The following is a 25,670-nucleotide window of genomic DNA, read 5'->3' as shown; positions in this document are numbered from 1 at the left end:
TGTTTGTTCCTGTTTATTAAATCACATGAAAGGTTAATTATGCTAAGCGACTCTGGGTAGAAAACAATTCTTGGAAGAGGCTTTCTAAACAACAGGTTGGCAGCTTGCAGGAGCCATCTGTTTCCCACAAATGTTAAGGTACAATCTTAAACTTGTGAGGTTAAAAATTACAGTAGTTTGGGAGAAGGAAAATCCATGCTGCGATGATGATATGAAAATTCTGATTCTCCTTGACATGCAGCCTGGCAGGAATGCCAAGTTTCCTAAACATGGTGTTTGGTTGCTAATAGCCATGAAAACTACAGGGGAACAAAGCAGCAAGGGGGCTCCTGTTATCCGTTTCCTTTCTAATATAAGGGCATTGGTGTCCTGGAATGATGTTGCCTGAAGCTTTTGCAAAACAGATCCATGCCTGATACTGCCATTTGCCTCTAATGGGTTCATATCATGATTTGAAGATGCACTCCTAAATTCTGCCTTGTGAGTCAACTGAGTTGGGCCAATGGCTTAAAAGTTCTCAACATATCTCTGTGTGGCAAAATTGTCCATGCAATGAGATGGGTCTACACTTTAAACTAATTATCCAGCACTGCCATTCCAATGGAGTATTTAAAAGAAAATTATAAAATTTGTAATTGAAGTGAAATACACCCATGCCTAGAAATAGGGTGGTAGTGACATGTTTCTTGGAGACTATGCATTCTGACTGGAGAATGTGCATACGGCCCAGAGAATGTACAAAATTCAATTGAGATATGAACATTCCAGGCCTGTTGAGGATTATGTATATTGACCAGGAATGTGCACAATTCCCTTTTCATGGAAGGCGTTTGTGTACATTCTCCTTAAGGCTTGGTGAATGTGCCCTATGTGTGGTTATTATGTACATTAACTCCCCTTAACACACACACATGTATTTTGAAGGACAGGTAAGAAATATAAAATAATAATTATGATAGTGTTATAAGGTGTTAATTTATAATACAGCCTTTTCACATTCTTCTCATATGTCATTCTTTTTTTATTTATATTGGCCTGGTTTGCATATCATACTAAGTCATAGTTTGGTTTACAATGAATATGCAAGCATTCTCAGCTGCTGTACTCCTCCCCAATTGTCTTGCTGTTTCACCACAACAAACCATAGCCTAAACCAAACCATAACCTGGCTCAGGGGTGTAGCAAGGGGGTGCAGTCCACCCCGGGTGTCCCCACTGAGGGGGGTGTCAAAGTGGTGGGCAGCACTCACCGTGGGGCCTGCAGCACGCCCAAACCACGTGTCTCTCCTGGGAGTGACACGGTGGCTTGGGCGCCCGCAGGCTCCGCGCCACCCCAGACAGTCTGCCCGTTGCCTCTCCCTCAGCTGTAGGGCGGCTGCGTGGGAGGAGGCAGACAGAGTCCTCGGAGGCCCCGTGGTGCCCCTGTGGGTGACTGGCCCCGGCCCCAGGCGCCCGATCAGCTTGCTCTGCCGCTGACCTGACTTAGAGTGTCATCTGAACCTAGACTCATGCTTTAGATCTCCTGGACAAACCATGAGCTGTAAACCATGGAACAAACCTTGGTTACAGCTTGTGGTTAGTCTGTAGTGACTTTAAGCAATGATCCTGGGTTCTGACAACACACTGAACCAAACCATGGCAGAACAGCAGCAGAACATCTGAGGAGGAGCAAAGTGGATCTGGTCTCCTATTCAGGAGCCTCCCCACTTCTGCATTTTTTCTGAGGCGTAGAATGGCCTGATTTGTGCATTACGCTATCTGCTGCTTCCCCAGGCCAGTCCCTCTATTTAACATTGCATGTGGTTCCCAGAGGGTATGAAACCCTTGGGCTGAAAAAGAATCCCACAACTCTGTTCAAATCCATTATCACAAATTTATCCTCTAGTATGAGGATGTGGATACAGCCCTGGCTAAATTCAGCATCATCAACCCATTGTGAAATAGTGCCAATGTACTAAATAATTTGTCCTGTATAAAAGAGGCATTAGCAATAATACTACATTCAGTGGCAAATAGTTTTCCTTCTTGCTCTTTGTTCCTGTTCTCAAAATTGTGGTTTTAGGTAATGAACCGAGGCCCTAAAGTCAACTTTTGCTGAAGCTCTGATAGCCAGCTTTCTTTTCTTTTTTCTTTTTCTTTTTCTGATAGGCTCACTTGAATGGCTAATTCCTGTTCTTGTACACTTGGACAAACTCAGCTGTCTTCTAAATGCTCTAAATGCTCAGTCTGCTAGTTTTGCAGGAAAGGCTTTGTTGCCACCACTTGGGTAGCCAAACCCACAGGACTTCGGAGAATTTGGCATTTCAGAAACCAGGCAAACAATCTGCCAGCCCGATCAGTTGCAAGCTAACACATGCCTCCTGTGGCGCTGATTGTGAAGTGACAAGCTTAGCCCAGCCCAGCCCAGCAACAGCACTGCGTCCTTAGAAACAGCAGATTTGTCATCAGACTGAATGTGAAAAGCAGCTCACTCATTTGCGTGGTGGCTGCTGCTGCTACAGCTGGAAATCTTTTGCCTTCATCTTTCTAAAAGGGCAAAGCTACAGAGAATACACCAGAGGTGGGTGATATCAGACCGTGATGCAGGGATGTAGGAAAAGAAAAGTTGAAGAGCCTAATGTGATTGTTTTTCCTGAGAGTGATCTTGAGTATATGAGTGAAAGTTGAAGCTGCTCTGGCAGTGAGGACAATAAGTTGTTAGATCAGAGATGAGAAATCTGTGGCTCTCATGATGTTAAACTCCCATCATTCCTGACCATTGGCTATGCTGGCTGGAGCTGATGGAAGTTGGAGACTGATAACATCTGGAGGTCCACAGGTTCCCCACGTCTGTGTTAGATAGCGTGCCAATGGCACAATCCAGTGGTTCAGAATAAGACAATCTGATTCCTGCAGTAGATGCCAGCTGCCTGTCTCATTCAGCAATGGCCCTTGATAGAAAACAATTTATATGTGATTGTTGAATTGAGCACAAGAGGGTCATGGGGGGAAATTGTTTCTTCCTCTTCCCTAGACACTTCTTGCAGGGCTACAGAATCAAACTAGGAGTTCTGAATATGCTGGCTTGTCTTTTCAGGGATTTCCCAGTAAACAGTTGGGGAGAGATGCTGCCATGCCATTTTGATTGGGGCAGTTTGGGGCTCTGATGATTTTCCCACCACAAAGGTCTACAGCTCTCTTCATTTTGCCATGACTGGTTTAAGCTGTTACATTACTAAGTGCAGACTGTGCTGTTCTGAGGAAGAAAGAGTCATCTTGTTCTCAACTTGTTAACTACTTCGTGCAACAGCAACAAGAAGAATGGGGCGGGAGGGGTGTTAGAATTAACTGTCCATGCCAAATATACACAATATCAAGAGGTGAATGATCCTCCTGAAGGTGTTTTAACTGTTTGAAATATATAATTTAGCCTTCTAAAAGTGCAGGGTTTGAGGCAGAAACTGAACAACTGTTTTATATTGAATAGTATCCATAATTGAATCAGAATGTGCTGGCTTTGGGTCAATCATTGTAGTGGAAGACAGCTCCTACAGAAAGATATAGTTCTTTGAGGACAAATAGCATTGTTGTGCCTTGTCTGTCTGTGTTTCATCCAGTCTCTCACATGAAATTTAAATTGTAATTTCCTTGGGGAGTCGGCTCTCCCTCTCATACCATATTGTTAACCCAATAGGTTACATGGAAAGATAGCCATGTGAAAATTAAGACCAACAGCATGAATAGATCCTTGCCCAAAAATATATATGGGAATCCTAACTATGAATTTTCAGTTCTCTTTTTAAAGAAGTGAGCCTCTAAATTCTTGCTTTTTGAAGTTACAGGGAAGTAGCCTTCCATAGCAAACAGGTGCTGGCAATGGCTTCAGTCAGAAACATTCCATATGGGTTCAATGCAAATTATGAGACTGTCATAAAAATCATTGGGAGCAAATATGTCCGGTGCCTTGTAGAAAAGACTGATGGGTAAGTATGCTATCTGGAAGAAACATTTTTGATATATATTAGTGGGGTTATATAATTTTATGTTGGATTCCCTCCTCACCACATTAGTTGTGGATAGGGAAAATCCAAATGAAATGGGGTGAGTATGTTGCTACCTGTATGAGGACAATGTCATGTGAACGACCCAAAAAATATGCTCCCATGGGATGTATCAAATAGACTTTAAACTGTCAAGCATACACAGCCCTAGTCTACATCTTAAACAGCATATTACAAGAAAACCCTGTTCCTTTGGCTGTACCATTTCACTGAGGGGTTAAGACCCATTGGCTACCCTCACCTGGTTTAGCCAGCCAGTTGAAACCACTTCTTGGGGGTGTGGCTGCTGTCACATGCTGACAGCTTCTAGGTGAGAGCTGAGTGCAGGGTAGGGACCAAAGGTGAACAAATTACCTCAGAAAGAGCACAACGTGTCGCCCACTAGTGGCACTACTCCTCTCTTAACGCTACATACACCCCGATGCAGTCTCAGAATAGTTTTTCAGGGTCTGCTGCTTGTGTACCATCCGCCAGGGGAAAGATATATATTGCACTATAGCCAGTATAATAGAAGGCAATATTCAACAACATAGTTGTGTTGGTGCAAGGATTAGCACTACCGCAACAGGATTCCCCCACTCTCCTTGTGGAGATACACACTCCTCTCCACCCCTCAATCTGCTCATGAGAGTTGTGGGGGGACCCATGAGAGGAGAGACGATAGAAATAGCTTTCCACTGCACAAAGAAAAAACCCTTGTGCTGACAAGAGAGCTTTGCTTAGTGCTACCTCGAACACAACCCAAACACTCTCAAGTTAATAGAAAGGAGAAAATTGTTCTGGAATTGTTATTCTCACACATCCCTGACACTGATTTATAAAAAACAAAGGTCTTTGGGCAAGTGTTTTTCAGACTGAGAAAGGCCAAATGGGAACACGGTGATATTTGTTAATATAAATGGCTTACCACCCCTGAACTTTCTTTTCTGGTTGATAAAGTATCAAAAGGTTTAATTGCACAGCTTGGTTTTATGCTTTAAAGAGAATGGCATTAATAATGGCCAGGATCCAAAGAGTTACTTAAGGTATGCCCAAGAGGTCCTGTTAGAATATGTCTCTTCCTCTGAGTGATAGGCCATAATGTAACCTGCTTTTGGAATTCCTCTCCATTTCAAAAGAGCATGGTCATACAATGCGAGGAAGTATTTTTTTAACAGTGCAGCACTATGCATATCTACTCAAAATAAGTCTTACAGAATAAGTGCTGAATCTGGGGGTGGTGCTGAAATAATAAAGACTGTTGTGGGACCTCTACCTGAAGGAGCGTCTCCACACCCATCATTCAGCCTGGACACTGAGGTCCAAGCTCCAAGCTCCTTCTGGCTGTTTCCTCCCTGCAAGAAGTGAAGCTGCAGGGAACCAGGCAGAGGGCCTTCTCGGTAGTGGCGCCCGCCCTGTGGAACGCCCTCCCATCAGATGTCGAGGAAATAAACAGCTATCTGACTTTTAGAAGACATCTGAAGGCAGCCCTGTTTAGGGAAGTTTTTAATGACTGATGTTTTAATGTATTTTTAATCTTTTGTTGGAAGCCGCCCAGAGTGGCTGGGGAAACCCCACCAGATGGGTGGGGTATGTATACATAAATAAATAAATAAATAAATAGCCAGCTGTAAGAGCCACGACTATCAACCAAGCACCTGATTACATGGAGGCCAGCCTCACACGATTATTTGCCACTTTCTTGTACAGAGGAGTAATTTCTAGCAGGGGGAAAAATGTGGACACCTGTGGTTTGCAGGCAATTTGGAGCTCCCCAGGCCTTACTTCCACCTTGCCCTCCCCCATCCCTTTTTTGGTGACTGGTTGGTGGTTGCTGCTGGAAATTACACTAACTGGCCTCTGCACAATTTTTGCTGGAGGCTGTGTGACAATGGGATGGGACTTTCCTACTTCTTCACCATGTTATTTTGATCCTCCGCTGGCTGAACAAATGTGCTGAGACTCGATTTCTATCATATTTGTTGTCTTGACTTGATTTTAGCAAGTCTTCTGCAATCCCTCTTATGTCACACTGGGAAATTGTTTGTCTGCCATTTTGCACACAGCTCTGAGAAAAGTGAAATTCATAAACTGGTACCATTTTGTTGAAATTTGCATATAAACAAGGTTTAGTGGAACTGTATTAAGTTTCTTCCTTGAGATTATAGTATTCAGAACTGAACACAAAGTGATTATAACTATTATAGCACATGCCTCCTTTATACTACATTTCCTTCTGACCAGCAAATGTTCCAGGAAACAAATATTTTTGGTGTTGATACTGTAAATATACGGTATGCTTGTTTCCTGACAGCAAAGCAAAGGAGGGTGTAAAAACTGAGACACAGTCCATGCTCAGGACACTAGCTCCACACAACGCAAGACAGGCACATGGAAACCCTCCAGGGCTCAATAGGCCTCCTTGTCAACAGATCCATTATGGTCTCGGGGATGAACAACAGAACAAAGGTGAAAAGGAAGAACAAAAGTCTAAACAAGGAGAGAAAAGTGATAGCAGATCTGTGGACAACAAAGTGAGTCACTGCAACTGTACTGGTTGCTTATTATAGGTTTCCTACTCAGCATCAGACTTTACTCTTTAACTAACAACAACATAAATGGTTAATAGGTATCTTTTCTACTACTGTGGCTATTGTTATGACAGCTACTACTAATGATGATGATAAATAATGACAGTGGTGTCCAGTTAAAAGAACATTCTGCTGCTACCAAATTCTGATGAGAGAACTCCTGTATCAAAAAACAATTGTCATCACAAAACTTTCAACTCCTCCAAACAGAATTGCCTTATATTAAAAATTCTGACTGCTTATGCTTCCAGTTCATACCTGTTGCTTTTGTTTTACTTGGATCTTTCTCTTACTTTCCCATTCTGTAAACATCTCTTCTCATTCTTCGCTGTTTTGGCTCATAGACATCTGGATTTTACATTGGTTATAATATAAGGCCTGTATTATATTATAACTAACAGACTATTATAACATGGATGGGGAACCAGTGGTTAGCCCAGATGTTGCTGGTCTCCAACTCCCATCAACCCCAGTTGGCATGGCCAATGGTCAGTGATGATGGGAGTTGGAGTCTAGCAATGTCTGGAGTCTATAATCTAATATTGGCAGCCATGATCATATGGAATCACCATTTGTTTAGAGAGAGGGGACTGTATATTCTCCAGTAGATCCAAACAGTGGACCTCCTCATACTAAGTTATAGTCTGATCTGACTAGGATCCTGCATCTCCCCACCATCTTAATATATACATGCTCACAAATTAAAGCAAAAACTATCAGTCAATACAAATCAGAGCTGCAGCAAAAAAAGTGTTGTTTTTTTATAAAAAATACTGTATGTAACAGTGTTGGAATATTTGCAACATGTGGCAGGAAAATAATTGGCATTGTTAGTATTTTTGTATGATGTGTTTGGTAAACTTCCTTCCTTCCTTCTGCAGAACAGGAGGAGAACCAATGGATGGGCATTTATTTATTATTTACATGTATTAGTCACCAGTTAAGCTAGCCCCTGGGTTAGTTGCAAGGAAGGATATTTCAGCTAGGCATTAGGAAAACATTCCTAACCATAATAGATATTTGACCGTGGGGCAGCCTGCATCAGGAAGATGTGAGCTCTTCTTCACTGGAGATATTTAAGCAGAAGCTGGGTGGTTACCTGTCAAGCATGGGAGACTCCTTAGGCTGCCTTGAGACTCCTTAGGGTAGTGAAAAAGTAGGATATCAAATCCAAACTACTCTTCTTCTTCTTCTTCTTCTTCTTCTTCTTCTTCTTCTTCTTCTTCTTCTTCTTCTTCTTCTTCTTCTTCGTTTCAGGATTACTGCATTGATCCGGGATGAGGAACATATTGGAATCCGAGAACAGATGAAGGGTCACAGGTTCCTCATCCCTGGACTAGATTATCTCCAAGGTGTATTTCAGCTCTATAATTCTATTATATATTCTTATATCATGAGTTCTCACCTTCAAAGATTGATTATATTATATTGTTCTAATTAGTGTTTTTATAGTTGTTCTGATTTTAAGTGGAGTGCCCTATCTGGGTGGATGGAGCAGCCAAGTAATTTCGCTGTCCCTGAGAGGGGGCAATGACAATAAAGATATTATTATTATTATTATTATTATTATTATTATTATTATTATTATTATTATTATTATTTATACTGACAGCTTGGTAGTTCTGTATCTGGTCCTTTTAGTAAGCAAAATATTAACTTTGAAAAATGAGCCATGGTTCATTGAGAGGGATAATTTCTGGATCAATCCTGGGTTCAATCCCAGGCAGTGCTTTTTTTTTCTAAAAAAAATATTTAGGGGTACTCTCCTTTTCCTACTCATATTGAAATACTGCCCCTCAATGAGGCCAAGCTTAGATTCACAAAATGTTTAGGGGTATGCGTCTCCCTGCAACCCCCCACCCAAAAGCACTGATCCCAAGTAACTTAAAGAATGCTTGAAAGAAAGGATGGGGGTATACCTCTTTCTGAGTAACTCCACCAGTTAAGTTGCATATATGAAGCAGTGGAGAGTGTCATATTTGTGCAAGAAAGTCCTAGGAAATCTGCAAAGCTACAAAACAAAGCATTTGTCTTTGGAGCAGTCACTATCATTTAGCCTAGAGAGATCTTAGGCATCCCTGAGTTCCTTGGCTAAGCCTATAGTGGCTGGCCAAAGGTGAGTTTTATGACTGAACTGGTATTTAAACCCAGATCGCTCCAGTCCATGCGTAACTCCTGTTTGTTTATAAAGAATATAATATTTGATATGCGAGAGGTTTTCTGAACTTTAGGGCTCTTTTTCCTCATGCAAAGTGTTTTCAATACCTACAGTTACTTTACAGAATGAATGTGTTTCTTGGATTGCTTCTTCTCTAACTGCTTGTTCGTTATCCAAGGGTTTAAAACCACTGAATACACATTGTGTCACTGCTCCCTCTGGTGACAAGTCTTTGTCCTACATTCATACTCTTCAAAAACCACCTATGGAAACTCAGATCTTAAAGCAACTTGAAAGACAACAGGTAACTGAATATAGGTATAATCAAAGCAATTTGCAGATTCAGGTGTTTGGCTTGTGACTATTGGGCATTTTTCATATTAGAGTGTTTTAAAATACTTAAGGCCAAATCAAGGGTTTGATCCAAAACAGACATTAACTGGAAAAAAGTTACACTATTTTTTTTTTACTTACTTGCAAGTAAATGCTATTAGGATCAGGGTGGTTGGCTGTTTTCAGATGCTTACAGCATAATCTGATGCATGTCACTCAGAAGTGGGCCCTAGGGAGACTGCATACCTCACACATCTTAACTGTCCTTTCATACTTTCAATCAGGGAGGCTGAAGAGAATTAAAAGCGGGGGAGGGTATTTTCCAAAATTTCAGTGAAGAAAGTGAGGACTCAACTCTACAGGAGTCGACTACAGAAACTGTGGGTAACAGCTAGCTGCCTTGCAGGAAACTGGTATGGTGTTACTGTGTATGTGTAATGTCCCCCTCATCACCCTACCACACACGTAGGAATGCAAAACTTCATGGCTTTGCTATTTTGTCCCCAATTTCTGCCCAGAGAGTTTATAAAGCAGTTCACGTAAATGTAAATGCATTAAAAGTATGGAACCTTGGGGTAAATGAGAGCTATGAAATCAAATAATAAATTTATTGCTAGACCTTACACATACTTTAAAGCATTCCTTTTCTCAGGATATCGCTCAAAAACCAATGGATGAAGAGAATGATTCTCTTCTGGGTATCCTCAGAAAAGAACTTGAGCAGTGCCCTTTGAACCTGACTACATTAGAAAAACTTCAGGAAGAATGTAAGGTTTGGGATCCCAGAGTTTCAAGACTTCTGTCTCAGGCACAGCTGAGCCACCTGCTTTTAAAGTACGAAGTCCCTCTGCAATTACCCACTGTCAAACTCCTTTTCAAGAGATTTTCGAAAGCAAATGACCAAGAACTGGTACGTTAATGCAACATTTTAAACAAAAATAATGTTGAGCTCAATAGATTGGATTTCTTAAGACCTGCCTGTACTTTTGGAATATTGATGTTATAGGTCAGGGGAGATTCTAACTCTGAAATAAAGGTGGGCTATTTATTTTTTGGGTCAAAAACTATTTTCTCAGCCATTGTAAACCATTATATCCATGCAACCTTTTTAATTATGTACAGCAGAACTGAGCAACACTGTTTAAACTTAGAATGCTAATAGTGTTGTTATTAAAGATTTTATTGGGTTACAGAAGTACATACATCATTTCTATTTTCAGATCATAAAGTCATTCTCACAGATCAGTTACATTTGATGTGAGACTTTGATGTTGTATATAGTACAGGGTTGGGGGAGAAGATAAGTGAGGAAAGAATGTTCTGCATAGTTGAACAGGAACAGACCTTGGTAATATGGCATCCTATGTGAGGCCAAAATTTGACACTCTTCCTCCAGCCCTTTTGCCACCTCCCCAAAGCTGGGTAAAGGAGACAGTAGGCTTTGACAAGAAGGTGCAATGCTCAGGCAGGGTCCTAGAGTCTTCCTTCCTCCTTTCCAAAACTGAGAAAGGGCTAATTGGGCTTTGGGAAAGAGGTAGGAGGCCTCTAGGACCCTGTCAGATCCCTCACACCTCCTTCCCAAAGCCCAGCACTTACTAGGGTTTGGGAAGGGGACAGAAGGGTGCTTTTATTGGTTGTAGTCACAAATATCTCAAAAATGTGATCAGTGAAGTTAATTCAATGAATGTTATCAGTCTTTTCCTACACCACTAGTTTTGTCTTTTCTTGACAGTTTCTTTTAAAACCCTGTTTTCAAGCTGTGTTTTGAAAATAAACCTTTTTGTCCTTCATGCAGGTAAATTATGAAAAATTGCTTCAGTTTTTAATGCCAGTGGCAGCAAGCAAGACACAGCAAACACAAGCCCTCCCAAGGAAGAGTCAAAATATGGAGAATCATTGCAAAAGGTTCTATTTTAAATTTCACTATACTCCTTACAGTTAATAAATGAGCAATGTATCCGAACTCCTTCACCCTTCCGACAATCTTCCTGTCTTACTTTCCATCTGGTCAGGATCTAATAGGTGCAGTAATTATAAGCCACTCAAAAGGATTCCAAATGAAAAATTGGCTCACTTGTGACATTTACAAAAAACAACAACATGTAGTACTCAAGAGGACAGATTTTATCTTGCAGCCATCCAAAATCTCTGCTAACGAAACATATTTGGAGTCTGTGAACACCTACGTTGCAGCCTGCTGGGATGCATCAGTGGAGATTATACAGACTTCCCTTAATTAACCTTGGCAAAGAAGACTGGCAAGGAGTTGTGTGCATTTATGTGAGAGATATATATTGCTGCTTTGGCAGCTGAGCTCTGGAGCGTCTCTTAAAACATAAGTATAGCCAGGATGCTGGTCAGAGTCTGCGTATAAGTATTCATCCGTCATAAACTGGCGTACCTCATGTGGATGGGAATGACCTTAGGGACATATTTGCTATATCACATACTTTCCTGGTCTCTGCTCTCATCATTAAGCATTGGCTGTAATATTCACAGTAATGTCAACTGTTGTTATAAACCCACCATTTCACTAAATCAGTGATGGGGTTCCTGCATCCCCCTAGGTTCTACTCAGAGTAAATAATGTCTCTTGCTTGTTTGCAAAGAGATGGGTGTATAGAATCTTCTGGTTTGTGTTCAGCTGAGGGAATGCAGCCTGCTGTACAAAAGTACCGTAAGTGTTACACCTATTGTTCTGCCCACACTTTTGCCTCTGGCCCTGCAGCCCCCAGAAGGTGGATTGTGAGGCTGAAAAATGCTTCTCCAACTCTGGATTAAAGATTGTAGCTTCCAGGAAGCTTTGACCAGGCTTAGCCCTTCTCCTGTTCACAAGGAACTTCCTGCAGCTCCATGAGTGAATTGTAAGCTATGATGTCATAGCTGTCTGGAAGCCTAGATTTCTCGGCTGTTTTGTTTCACATCTAATCCTTCTTCACCTTGAGGTAATACTCTGGATTTATTACCAGGTGCTCTACATTACTGAGTAAGTTGCCCCATTGGCCTCTCTCAGATGGAGGTCTTTCGGAAAGCACTCATACAACTTCTGAAAATGTCAAAAGTGAGCTATAGGGCTGTAACAGCAATTACCATTTTAATTGCCCCTTTGTTACATGCGTTATCATTCCACAGCTCTTGGACTCCGGAAGATGCCTTCCAGGCCTTGAAGCAGACCCTGAAGGAACATAAAGGAGAGCTGAGCCTACAAGATAAGACTTGCTCAGGTCTTCTTTCACCCTCTGAGGTAAAAAAGGGATTCTGTGGCTTACAAGCCTAGTTGTATATTCAGGAAGTGCTTTCCCACTATAAAGGAATGGAATGGATTATCAGTAACAAAATGGTTTTTTTTTTCCTGCCATACACCTTGTAGGGTTGCCATATTTCATATTTTTAGGGGTGTGTGCTAAGTTAACTCCCCTTTTATGCAAAATCTCAAAAAATTGAAGTTTTAAAATTTTTTTTAAAGGAAATTCGACAAAAACTACACTTCCGACATGGGTTGCCATATGTCCAGATTTTCCTGGACACTTAAGCAATTTCCACCTGAATGCTGTTACAGATAGCAGAATCCTGGCTATGTCAAGGATATTCCAGACATATGCCAACCCTACCTTCTTGCCGGTAGATAATGTTGATCGAAGAAATAACTGAGGAACAGACCAATTCTCTCTTACCAGGTGAGGGAGAATTGAAGGTAGGTGATCTGTCAAGTATACACGTCTGCCTGGCTTACATAGGAGGGCAGAAAGTTTTTCTTCCTTTCTTTGCCTCCATCACCTGGGGGTTCTATCCTCCTTCAGGTTCTTATGGAGGGAAATTCAGTGTCCTTTTCACACTGCTTTGGGGGCATGTGCTGGAGGGATGAGGTAACTTAGGATCTTGTGGAACAAAGGTTTCCCCTCCATATCCACAGCAAGCCCTTCTCTTTCCCCATCAGAGCACCTCCGATGAAGGGGGAGGTCCATTCTTAACCCATGAGAACACACCTGGCTGATACCAAATATCACGAGAGCAGGATATAGACAAGACAACATGTACATGTCCAACCTGAAGGAGAGAACTCAGAAGCTGGTCTGAACAAACAATTAAGTCCCTGTTCTACGCAATACTGCGTTAAATAGATCACTGTTCTGATTTGGTATTAAGTAGTTCCATGTGTTGCTGGTCCCAGTGTGAAAGGTGGATTTAGCCTACCTAAAAAATGTTACCGACTGTAGTCCCTTTATTGTATTTATTTTACTTTGCACATAAAATCATAAACTTTTATGGAAAAACACACAGTATATAATCCTTTTACCAGGAGGCATTTTGCTAGTCTAACAAATATATATTTACAGGGGCAATTCATAGTTATACACAGCATATATAGAAGGTCTTAGTTTGGAGGTGGATGAAGTCAACAAGAGGTTCTTCAGGTTCTCTTGATTTCTGTCAGTCTCCATAGCTCAAAAGCACCAGCTCCGGATTGGGACTGTGCTTTTCACCTGACAGTTGCTTGAAAAAAAATACAAATTTTCCCAAACAATATTTTGTTACGCATTGCCATAGTTTGCTCTTCTTCATTGTGTATGCCCATTGACTATAGTACTTCATAGGAGCCTTACCGTATTTCTTAAAACTTGTTTTTATCTTGTGATGTGCTAGCAGTGTTCAGTAACAAAGCTTATCTTATTTGCAGACAGAGATCATTTGCAAAAAGCACGGACTGACTCTGCCCGCTGGGATCTTGGAAGCTTTGGTTAGCACCTGTGAGTTTGGCAAAAGAGGCAAAATAGAGTGAGTTTTTATTGAGATGCTTCCTTCCTTTCAGTACGTTATGCGTGCATCTTGATCCTACAGACCCGGAATGTGGCAAAACAATTATAGAGTTGGGCTTCTGGAGAGAAAGCATAAGCCCATGTATTGCTGGACTGAGAGCAGCTGGGTGGTTCTGTCCAAATGCCCCCAATTTTCCAGATAGCATGCGTTCCTTTCCTTGTTATTTCAGTCAGAGTGCACAAAAGTTTGACTCCTACAAGGCCAAGAAGACATCCCATGCAAAGGGTGGTGGGATGAGTTTTGTCTTGTCTGTCCACTAAACTTGTAGTCTGGTCCTTGTTGAGTGCAGCTGTGCCACACAGTGATGGAGAAAGAAGGAATGGCAAAAATGCAATGAGGAAGGGCCATAGCTCAGTGGTAGAGCATCTGCTTTCCATGCAGAAGATCCCAGTTTCAATCCCAGGTAGGGTTAGGAATGTCCCCAATCACTGAGGACAATATTGAGCTAGAACAGATGAACAAGTGGTTCTTTTTAATAGAGGGTTCCACTGATACCCACCACTTAAACATTTTCAAAGATTTAGATCTGAAGGTTATCACACTTGTCATTGCTGTGCATATCTGCAAAAGACTCCATCACATTTTAGCCTTTTTTCGAGGAGTCTGAAGGTGCAGTATAAGAGCTTAGTCCTGTGAGGTTCAAGGTTTTAGTTCTCTCTGTACCACTTGGTTGGCACCCATATAGAGTGGCTATGAATCCTTAGTACAATATCAACCATTAATACTCCCTGCTAGTACTGGGTTGTAGTCAATGTTAGTTCTATTCAGAGCAGACCCAATGAAATTAATTGTCATGACTAACTCATGTCCATTCATTTCAATGGGTCTACTCTGAGTAGAACCTACTTGGATGTGATCCACTGCCTATAACTTGGCTCATGCTAAATTAGAGGAATAAATCGTGTTTTCACCATATAGTATGACTGTGCCCTTCTGCTTAGTTTGTATTGCTGATTTTTTCAAGGGAAACTGTGGCTTCTTGAATGCTGCTGTCCATAATGCACAGATCTTACTATAGCTCTGTGTTAATGCCTATGTCTTCCTTTGCTAAATTAAACATATAATAGATAAGTTGCAACTGCACACTAGCTTGCCAAAGCTCCCCCCAATCGCACCCCCCCCCCAAAATATATAACTTTGTGTGTCCAGGACCCGCTCAAATAAAGACACAGTTCACACAAAAGTTTTGTTTTGGTTTTTTGGCATAATTTTGGCCACAACTTTATTGATTATAGTATGTGATTGGTTACCTAGGCATTGGTTAGCAACTATCTGTTCCCACTTAGAGGTAGGGACAGAACTGACAACTGCAGGCCTGTGAAAGTCAGTAAGGGTAAACATTTTTGGGGAGAGAATAGAGCTGGGCACCAGGCTCTCGTTGTTGTTATTGTTGTTATTTAGTCATTTAGTTGTGTCCAACTCTTTGTGACCCCATGGACCAGAGCACGCCAGGCACTTCTGTCTTCCACTGCCTCCCGCAGCTTGGTCAAACTCATGCTGGCCAGGCTCTCACCTCTCCCCAAATGCTCCCAGGGACTTGTGTGGCCCTAGCCCCTTGCCAGCGGTTTGGACGAAAGCATGGCAAGCCTCTGGACTTCTTTACTGGAATACCCTTGCAGCAGCATCATTGGAGGCACTGGCACAGCCAACCATGCCCCCTCCACCAACCAAAATTAACCAATGCCTAACCGCAACCTTACAAGTTGTGACGATTTGCTATGCAGTAGGCAAAAACCAAATGGCACCAGCCAATCAGCCAAATGGACAAAATTCCTACCAGGCCCCTGCCCCAAAGCAGACAACCCCATGACAGGCATAGCAAGGCCACCATGAACAACCCTAAATATAGGGAGGGTGGGCGGGTAATCTGATGCACGCAGTGAAAAGAGGAAGCTCAACGCTGCGCACAGGGAATAAATAGCAGCCCAACAGTCAATCAACTTTGCAACATTAAATTCTCCCCAGCAACAATTGGAGGTGCCCTATCAGATTCGTGGACATCCATACTAACCCGCCCAGCAACAGGGGATGTCATGGTTGCCCCCACCACAACATGTGTTCTCCATGAAGGAGAACCCACTTTACTAAATGATTTTTCTTATAAGAAAAATCATTTAGCAAAGCAATACCCAGAATTACATTTTTAAAGATTTTAAATCCAATATAAACAAAATAAACCTATGGGGTGTGCCAGAGTCATTGGTTTAGTTATGCATTACCCATTTTAATCTCTGCTTCCACTGTGAATGAAACTCTTCAGTAATTAGCAAGAATCTAGCTCTGAGCCATTTTGTGATTAAATGTGCTTAAGATCAATACACCACTATGACTGATAGCAGTCATGCAAGACTAATCTCATTGCACAAAGTAATGCTCTCTCTTTAACCTGTCATGGAAAGTGAATACGATGTGAAAAAATAAGCTGAGAAACAACTCCAGGAGGAAGTCCATAGATTTCTTGACTGCATTAAATAGAATAACCAAAGGATTAACTTCTTAAGCACCATTGCTTCCTTTGTTATGGAGTCTGCCCTTGACTCCCTAGAAGGTTCTCCCATAAGGATCCTAGCTCAGTAACAGATTACCTGCCTTGTGCAAAAGAGATTCTAGGTATGAATCATTTCTCTGTGTTCCTTGGGTCAGTTTCCAGGTAGCATAACTGGGAAAGACCATTGCTTGAACCTAGACAACACACCATCTGCTAAGAACAATGGGCAACACACTTCCTGATAATCATTACTGACAGACTAAATGAGCTACTGGTTTGACTAAAAGAGATATTTCAGCTTCTGGCAAAAATCATATGTGTGCATGTTAGAGTAAATGCCAGACATGTAATCAAAGTTGACAAAGTAATTCCTTGTATTTTAGTAGGCTTGTTCATTAACCTATGACCCCAAAATTGAGGAACAGCCCCTCTCCAAAACTGATGCCAAAGTCTTGTGCTGCAAATCCCACTTTTCCTGCCCTCCCAAAATGAGTAATCAACACTCACCCAGGGAGGCCATAAGGACACACCAAAACCCAACCTCATCCAATTGACTCCAAACTGGTTCCAAAGTGGAGTGCTGGCTTTATGCCTTTGGGGTCAAAGGTTAATGAAGCTGTAGGAGACCAGTGGCAAACAGCAGAATTTTCCAACAATTACCAATTTATAAAGAGCAAGTGTAGTATAATGAAGCACAGAGAAGAGATTAGAAAAACATTACTAAATAAATAAATAAATAAATAAAGGATTAATAAGAAAATCTGCATAAGAAAGGACTTGCAGAAGAAGGAAAATTCAAAGTGTTGGTTTGGGACCATAGGGCCTGTTTAGGTGTCCACCAGTGAATATAATCAGATTTACAGGTACTTGTAACAGAGCCTTCATAATGGTTGCCCCACAACATCTATGGAATCTGATCTATTTCAATGTAGGCAGCCTCATCTTTCCCATCCTTTCACCAGGGTTTGCAGGCTTACATTTTTTGTCTGTGATCATTACTAGCTAACTCAGGCTATAAATTGGGACTGGTATGCCAATGTCTGGCTGAATTTATTGTTATTGTTTTATCTCTGCTGGTTTTTAATATTGCTATAACATGTATATTAAAAAGATTTATTTTGTATTTAAATAAGTTGTGAGCCACTTTGTAGAATATGTTCTCAAAAAATTCCCTTAAATAAATACCTGTACATAAATAGGAGAATGAGAAAAAGGTGAACATTTGAGAATGATAGAAGATTCACATAATGCAAAAACAAGAGAGCTAATCACAGAGCAAAGCAGGGCAATTTATATTACTGTATATCATATTATGTATATTATAATGGACATTACATTCATGTCTGGATTTTGCTTACATATAATCTCCCTCTATAACTATAATATGGAAAGATGTGAAGGAAAACCTAATGAACAGGAAATACGCTTTCAAATATTACATTTATCTTGAGATGTTTCCTCATGTAGATGGAAAACGTTTGTGAAGTTTCTGAAGAAAGTCCAGGCTGGGATCAACCCTGCTCTGCTCGTCTGCAGAAGTAAGCTATGCAGTTGCTGTTATTCTGGTCATACCTAAATATTACAAGGTGGCAACATTTTACATTTCTGGAGAAGGCTGTTGAAATATATCATTTGTAGCAAGTGGAAGAACCCATCAGGCCCCTTTCAGAGGGGTTGGAGAAACTTTGGATCCAGTTGATCCAGAGCTCTGTTTTGCCCACCATCACAGCACCCTCATTTCAGGCACCAGTAGGATACTACCAGTAGGAAGACAGCTGGTGACAGGTTCTCAATCACCATGGTTTCATCAGAGCAGCAAGGTCCTCTGCAATGGTGGATGATCACTTCCACTATCTCCTAATTCCCTCCTGCAGCAAAAATTAAAGTGTTAGGAAGATGAGTAGTACAATCCTAACAGCCAACAGTTTTCCTTGACTTGAGTTCAGATTCAATATATTAACAAAAATTAGCAATAGCTCTGCTAATCAGCTCTGAAGATGGAACATCTTCACTGAGAAGATAGTATGAATCTTGACAGTTTGCTGCTCCTTCAAACCACAGAAGCTCACTTTGGAATTTAACATCACAGTCCAGAACTTGCCTCAGACAGAATTAACAAATTATTGGGGATTTCCTACACCTACATCACTTTCTGCAAGAATTACATGGTATAATGACTAAGGAAATTTCATTGGGCTTTCTTAGAGGAGTTCCAGTTACGGTACCACTCCCTGAAATTATCAGCAATTAAATGGGCAAGTTATTTTCACTAAACTGAAGCACTTCAACATGCACTGAGGAGTGTACTTGGAATGTACTTGGAATCCACTTGGAATGTACCTGGGAAGTCTCACCCAAGGAGGTGAAAGGTTTGCTTGAGGTGAAAGAATCCAGATGAGTTGTTAGTAATATAATACATTCATGCTACTAACATAATTAACAAATGAAAAATACTAACTTAGAGTGAGTCATCCTTGATAAATACTTCAGAAAGAGAGGCTATCATATGAGAACTATGAACATCCTGTAAACATAATAATTGCCTTGTTCCTATGCATTACTTTGGGAGCAATCCAGAGAACATTTTGCCTATAAATAACATTTTAAATATTAACCTGGAACGGGACAAAGATCTATCTAGACCATATTCATTTCCCAATACATTCAGCAAAGCTGTTCAGCAGGGAATGATGGTGACAACAATTCTCTCTCTACACCATCTGGCCATTCAAAGTGCTTCTCAACATGAAGAATCCATATAGGTCTATCTTCCATTAGCTTGCACATCTGAATCTAAACTTAGGTATTAAAAAGTAGAAGACAATTTTCAGACCTTGTTCTGGAATTGCTGGGTACTTCATGTTGCACTCTTAGAAAGATGACAGAGGTGGTATTATAAAACACTTCCACAAGATCTATGAAATGGGTAGTATAATACTGCTCCTCAAGGCGCTACAATGCACCTGTTAAAACAATTATAATGTTGGGCATGTGATTTACAGAGTGCTAGCTAATTGTGGGTTTTTGGTTCTTTTTAAAGAAAATGGTGAAAGGAGTGATGGATGTGAGACATTGACTTAGGCAGTGAATTAATCTAATCATCTTTAGAAAGCTCTCTGGGATACTTAATATTCAGGAGGTGACTAAGCACGGAGTTGAGCCAATAGCCATCATTGCTACAGAGACTGATCAGCATGCAACAGTTGGGCTTGAACTTTAACCATCTGGCTGCAGGCAAACCAGCTGTCTTCTCAACTAGAAATGCTATTCATTCCTGGGAATTGATTCATCTTTCCCACGATTTAATTTTATGCCTCACAATCTGGCCTGCCATCCATAACTTACTACATTGTCCAATCAGTGCAGATGAGAAATTACAGTTCTTTGCTCAAGGATCAAGCACCACAGGGCTTTAAATATAAACTGAAGGTTACAGAACTGAGTGCTACTAAACATTATAAGTGAAAGAGACAGATGTAGGTGAGGGTGACAGTTTAATAGGGAAAAAATGAACTATTCTCCTTAAGATGTCACAACAAGCTGCACTTGCAGAAGGCTACTAGTTGAGGAACTGTGGCTGCATCGTACATGACATCTTATAGGGCAGGGATGGGAAATCTGTGGCCTTCCACATGTTATTGACTCGGCTACTATCATCCCTGACCATTGGCCATATTAGATGGGGCTTGTGAGAGTTGGAGTACAACGTTATATGGAAGTCCACAGGTTTTCCACTTTTATAATGATCTGTTTTCTTGTATGCCATCCTAGTTTGCTACCATCACCATCCCTCCACCCTGTTTTGAAAACATGCCAGAATTGTCTCTCCTTTAGTGGTTCAGTTAAAGGACATTCCTAATTCAGATTTAGCTCCTTGACCTTGTCCAGGATATGGTATCTCCCATTGCCCAAGGCAAATTCACATCTTGGCTAGAAGGCCTGTATGCATTCCCTAAGCCCAGACATGTGTTACTATTTCAACACCCACCCACCCACACCTCCCCTCTTAACTGCAATACACACCCTGCTGCCATGCCATATAGTCCAAAGAGGTATAAGCAACGGAAATGTAGGTTTTCAGATATGACAGTATTATTGGATCTACAACAGTAATGGCCAGTGATGTGGGATGGAAAACCATCAATGGCTGCAACTGAGAGGAAAGATGACAAATAGAATTGTGTTCTACATGTAAGCATTTGCTGGTTTCAGTTTGAGGCACGAGTCGGTTCACAAAGCACTGTGCAGGCACAAACAAAACTCCATTGCTGAATAGTAAATGGAACCCCATATTGGCATAGGCCAATTTGCTATGGAGGAGAGCAGAGGATCTAAATCTTGACCCCTTCCAAATACCTGATAGTCTCAATTGGAAAATTGGTGATGATAGAGCCTATGTGCATGGAGGGTTGGACCATGAACCTCCCACCCCCACAACATCATGGCTTTTTGGCCACCTAGTGCTATGCACACAAAATCTAGCTTCTTTTTTGCCTGCATTTCCACGTTTGATTGCAACTGGAGTTTTGTCTGTGACTGCCACCTATAAGTCCTATGCCAATTGTGCTACTTGCTGCTAATCTGAGGGCCAGAGGTTGTTGCAGGTCAGATTTTGTAGGTACAAATGACACATGACAGGTCAATGTGGTGCACTAGATGTCTTAGAATACAGCTCCCATCTCTGACAATCAGCCAGACTGGCTGAGGCTGGTAGGCATTGTAGTCCAAAATATCTGGAGGTTGCATCTCATAGAACAGGGATCCCCAAGCTAAGGTCCACAGGCTGGATAAGGCCCAAGGGACTCGTTTATCTGGCCTGCGGTGACTGCCGCCAGCTACTGCTACCACCAGCTCTTACCAGAGCTGTGCGGCTGCCCACTTCCGGGTCGGAGGAGCACTGAAAATAGCTTGTGCGCATGCATGAGTGTTATTTCTGGTGCACATCTGGGTCGGAGGAGGCCCATGCTCATGCGCAGAAGCTATTTCCGGTTCTCCTCTGACCCGGAAGTGCACTGGAAATAGCGTGTGCACACGCATATGGGCACGCGCTCCCCCGCCCTCCAGCCCACTGAAAAATTGGCGCCAGAGACACCAGCCCGAGATGTGGTAAGTTTGCTGACCCCTTTCATAGAACAAGAAGCAACTTAGTGTGCTTCACGCACTAGAGAGCACAGTTTGCTCATTGAAGTCTGGTGATGATTAATACACTTCCCCAACATTTTTCTAGGAAGGTAACTCAAGGTCAAGGTGGCTGAAAACCAAATCAAAGTTGAGCTTATCCAATCACATTAGTGTTAAGAGTTCACAGGACTAGTTTTCATGTCATATCTGAGTGTGGCCTGTTCCAAATAAATGGAAATCATACAACTTCAACTACTAATAAACAATAAAATACCTCACAATTGTTTTCATCTTAGGAGGAAACAAAGAGAAAAATGAAGATGACTCTCAGGTATTTTCAAAACTATATTGTTTCATCCACAAATTGTTAAGAAAGTCTGGTTTGTAAAATGGGACTGTGAAATTGTACTTGAAAGCTTTAATACTGCTTAGAACCTTGTCTAGCAAAAGAAGTCAGAAATTATTATTATTATTAGTAGTAGTAGTAGTAGTAATTAAATTTGTATCACTCTTCTTTCCAAAGGAGTTTATCACATTCATCTGCTCTCATCCTGAATGCAACTATGTAAAGAGACCATTGTTGTCTGCCTTGTTTCTCTGAAGAGGGAAATGAGGTTGATAGCAATCAGCCCAGTACTGTCTAGGGCTACGTTCATATGACAATTTCCCTGAGGTTTCTGCATTACAATGTAAAAGCCACTTCTTGAAAACTAATGGAATCTAGTGTGCATTTAGTATTTATTCCCAAGTTATTTGATTCCAGGAGAAAAGAAATATGTTTGCTGCCCCTTTAACCCAGAAAATTGCAGGAGTAAAGCAATGAAATTTGGGGCAGCATACCGCCATAATAGGGACACGGGTGGCACTGTGGTTTAAACCACTGTGCTGCTTGGACTTGCCGATTGGAAGGTCGGAAGTTCGAGGCCCCTTGTCAGGGTGAGCTCCCATTGTTCAGTCCCTGCTCCTGCCAATCTAGTAGTTCAAAAGCACACAGTGCAAGTAGATAAATAGGTACTGCTCCGGTGGGAAGGTAAACAGCATTTCTATGCACTGCTCTGGTTTCACCAGATGCAGCTTAGTCATGCTAGCTGCATGACTTGGAAAAACTGTCTGCACACAAACGCCGGCTCCCTTGGCCTGTAAAGCAAGATGAGCGCCGCAACCCCAGAGTAGTTAGTAACTGGACTTAACTGTCAGGGGTCCCTTTATTTTTACCAGCATAATGTTCATCTCTGCTGTTTTCATGTGGGAACAGAAGCATGCAGGTGTGGAAAGGCTGAGAAGGATATCAATTATGTTCAATGACATTCATTGTTGTGTCACACCACACCTACTAGTGTGAATGAAATTTGGTGCAACAAGCCAGTATTTAGGTCAAAAAGTCATGATTCCACAGCACAACAGGTAGTACTGTGTGAAAGGAACATTGTAAAATCTGACAGAACCACAGCATTATAATCAGGAAAACTAACAATATTCCCCAGATCTGAATGCACTCCTAGAGAAAGATGGGAAATCTCACGGCCCTCCAGATATTTTTATTGGATTCTAACTCCCATAATCTGTGACTGGACCCTAATTTCCAAATCACACAAATGACTGTGTCATAGAAGCAAAACATAATGTAATCTCCCAATTTTTAACCAATAAATTGACCCAAATACTCTAGTGAGGATCTGAAGGAGCCAATACTTTAAACCTAATGTTACCCCCTCCTCCATCTTCATAGAAAGTTGACAAATACTAAACTTTTGAAAATTTGATGTAATTTGGACAAAGGACAAAGAGTGGTCCAACCGTTGTGCTGGCAAGACTTGGGAGCAAATGAAGGAGGTCACATACGACTCCATTGATGCTGAGGAACAAGATGCCTGGATAGACCGGTTCAGAAAACTGGAGAGGGCTCTTTATTTGTGTGATGTGAAAAACACAGGTAAGAATAGTTGTGGTTGGAGAAGGGGCTACTGCACTAAGGAGATGGCTTTTGTATTTGGCTTGTATTTCATGTCAACCTCATATTTATCCATGAATGTCTGAAGGGAAGAAAATAGGCAATAGCACATTATTGGCCTATAATTATGAGCACAGATGATCAACTCACTCCTTGGTAGTATTTAGGATGGCACAATAAATATTTTTGTTCCAAGTTGCTTTTAATGAGGGGACCAACAGCAGCCTGTTTTTAATCTTCAACTGGCTGTGATGTAAATAATTGAAATGTAGCACAAGGGTAGCCATGTGATGCCCTCCAGATGTTATTGGGACTAAAACTCCCATCACCCCTGTCCATTGGCCATGTTGGCTGGGGCTGAGGGGAGCTTTAGTCCAACATCAGGAGTGCACCACATTGGCTACCCCTGTGCTTTGATATTATGTGTGAACAGAGCACTAGGGTTGCATTTGCTCAATAGTCAAGTCTGATTTTGTCCAGAGGGCAAGATAATATTTTCTCTCTCTCTTTCTCTTTTCCTCTTTCTCTCTTTTCCTCTCTAATACATACAGGCAAGTTGGAAAAAGAAAAAGCCAAGCGTCTAATCCATAACTACAATCAAATTTATGATCTGTGCTTTAGTCCACTGAAAATTGATAAAGCTTTTCGACCTTTCCGTCCTGGACAAGACATACCTCTGGAACCTTTGCTGGATTACTTAAAGGAGCTGTAACTGTTGCTAGTAATACAGTGCTCATGAGTGTACATGCCTAATAATGTTCATTCACCCACTGGTGTTCTTACTGAGTCAGTATCTGAAAATTTATACTTCTAATTAATTCTTCATTTCCAAATGAGCTGAAAGTACATACTCCATCTTCCACCTGTGCTCTTTTAATAAAGCTTTCTGTCTGAAATATTAGTGAATATGATGATTGTTCTCCAGATCTTGTACATCAAATATGCAATAACTTGTAGGAGGCAATTCAGTTCTCTGTTTCTCATAATGGTGTTATTTTGAGAAGTCGATTATTATTGAAATTTTGTACCCAAGAAGTCGCAGGGCGAGCAAAGAGCTACTGGAACTTGTAAAAATTCATCTTCAAAATTACACATTCTTCTGGTGGAGTTTTTCATATTCAGATTTAAAATCTTACTAAGAGTCACTGTGCTTGCAAACAGTGCAATACATTCATTAGAATGTACACACACAAACATTGTGATCAAGTACTAATTTTGGTACATCAAAAAACTAGAGAATGTCATTCCCTGGAAATGACCCAATTGTAGTTTAAATGTGCAAAACAAACTTAACAGTCCCAGGATTCTTTGGGGAAAGTAATGCACTTTAAATGGGTTTGGGGTTCACTTTAAATTTATCATGTGGATCTGCACATGGATCACTGAACTTGGAGTCCCAATTACAGAAAGAAGATTCTGTTAACATGGGCTAACAGTAGTCCCTGTAGGGGCTTTGGTAGGGTGGCACCCTGAACAAGGACAAAATTTGGCACCACTCGCTTAATATTTCATATTTTCACAATAATTTCTTTTGGAACAGTTGCTTTGGTATGGATATTCTCAGTAGGTATCTGTATAAATACAAATTTATTGTTTATTATCATTATTACTACTGCTACTACGACTAATACTAATTTGTACCCCCTCAGCTTGGCAACTGTGGTGTGGAAACACCTGCACCACCCTAAATTTGGTGCTGGTCCCAGTGTGTTGTAAATGTATTGTTTAGAGTGGCAGGGGGCAGATGCACACAAGAAAAACTACTAAGTGGTTGTAGTTCTGGTGATATAAAATATATTCAACAGAAACAAATATAACTTCCCTATCTCATATGCTTCACACTTTACAATTCTTTAAAATTGTATTTTGCACAGTATATATAGCACTGTTAGGGATTTAGGATTTTACAGCTACTGATGCAGTATCTATTCAAAGTACCTTAAATTTTACATACCACCCCCGCTTTTTTGGAAGCGAATTTTTTTTCCATCTGTTTGTCCCACTTTCCCATCTGTTCTTTAGGTCTCACAGTTTTGTTCAATATGTTTACAAGTGCTGATTTTTAAAAGGAAATCTAATTGTGTAGTGCTTTTCTACTTGAATTAGAAAAAGATTTTGAAATGAATGGACCCAAATTGTGAACCAAATCAGAATTCATGGAAAACGACAGGTATAGCTATAGGTACAGTATC

At 41.1% G+C, this 25,670-nt stretch overlaps 1 protein-coding gene across 3 annotated transcripts; it reads left to right on the top strand.

The window, feature by feature from the left end:
- Positions 1-748: 748 nt before the first annotated feature.
- On the top strand, positions 749-24,374 carry LOC310846389 (uncharacterized protein C1orf87). 3 transcript variants are annotated; one of them, XM_083742796.1, is made up of 13 exons: positions 749-929; positions 2,148-2,559; positions 3,821-3,961; positions 6,333-6,552; positions 8,946-9,071; positions 9,753-10,010; positions 10,896-11,005; positions 12,233-12,344; positions 13,779-13,876; positions 17,874-17,944; positions 21,824-21,858; positions 23,307-23,460; positions 24,030-24,374. In XM_083742796.1, exons 3-13 carry the CDS (start codon positions 3,855-3,857, stop codon positions 24,188-24,190), a joined length of 1,452 nt encoding a protein of 483 aa, XP_083598922.1. In that variant the 5' UTR covers positions 749-929; positions 2,148-2,559; positions 3,821-3,854; the 3' UTR covers positions 24,191-24,374. The 3 variants fall into 3 exon arrangements, with proteins under 3 accessions (XP_083598922.1, XP_083598921.1, XP_083598923.1); XM_083742795.1 differs by having other exon boundaries at positions 3,815-3,961; XM_083742797.1 differs by lacking the exon at positions 9,753-10,010 and having other exon boundaries at positions 3,815-3,961.
- Positions 24,375-25,670: the final 1,296 nt, after the last annotated feature.

Source organism: Podarcis gaigeae (genome assembly GCF_964106915.1).
Source record: "Podarcis gaigeae genome assembly, chromosome: 6".
Taxonomy (NCBI): Eukaryota; Metazoa; Chordata; class Lepidosauria; order Squamata; family Lacertidae; genus Podarcis; species Podarcis gaigeae.
The sequence above is the reverse complement of the archived record's forward strand: the minus strand, read 5'-3'. Positions and strand labels throughout refer to the sequence as shown.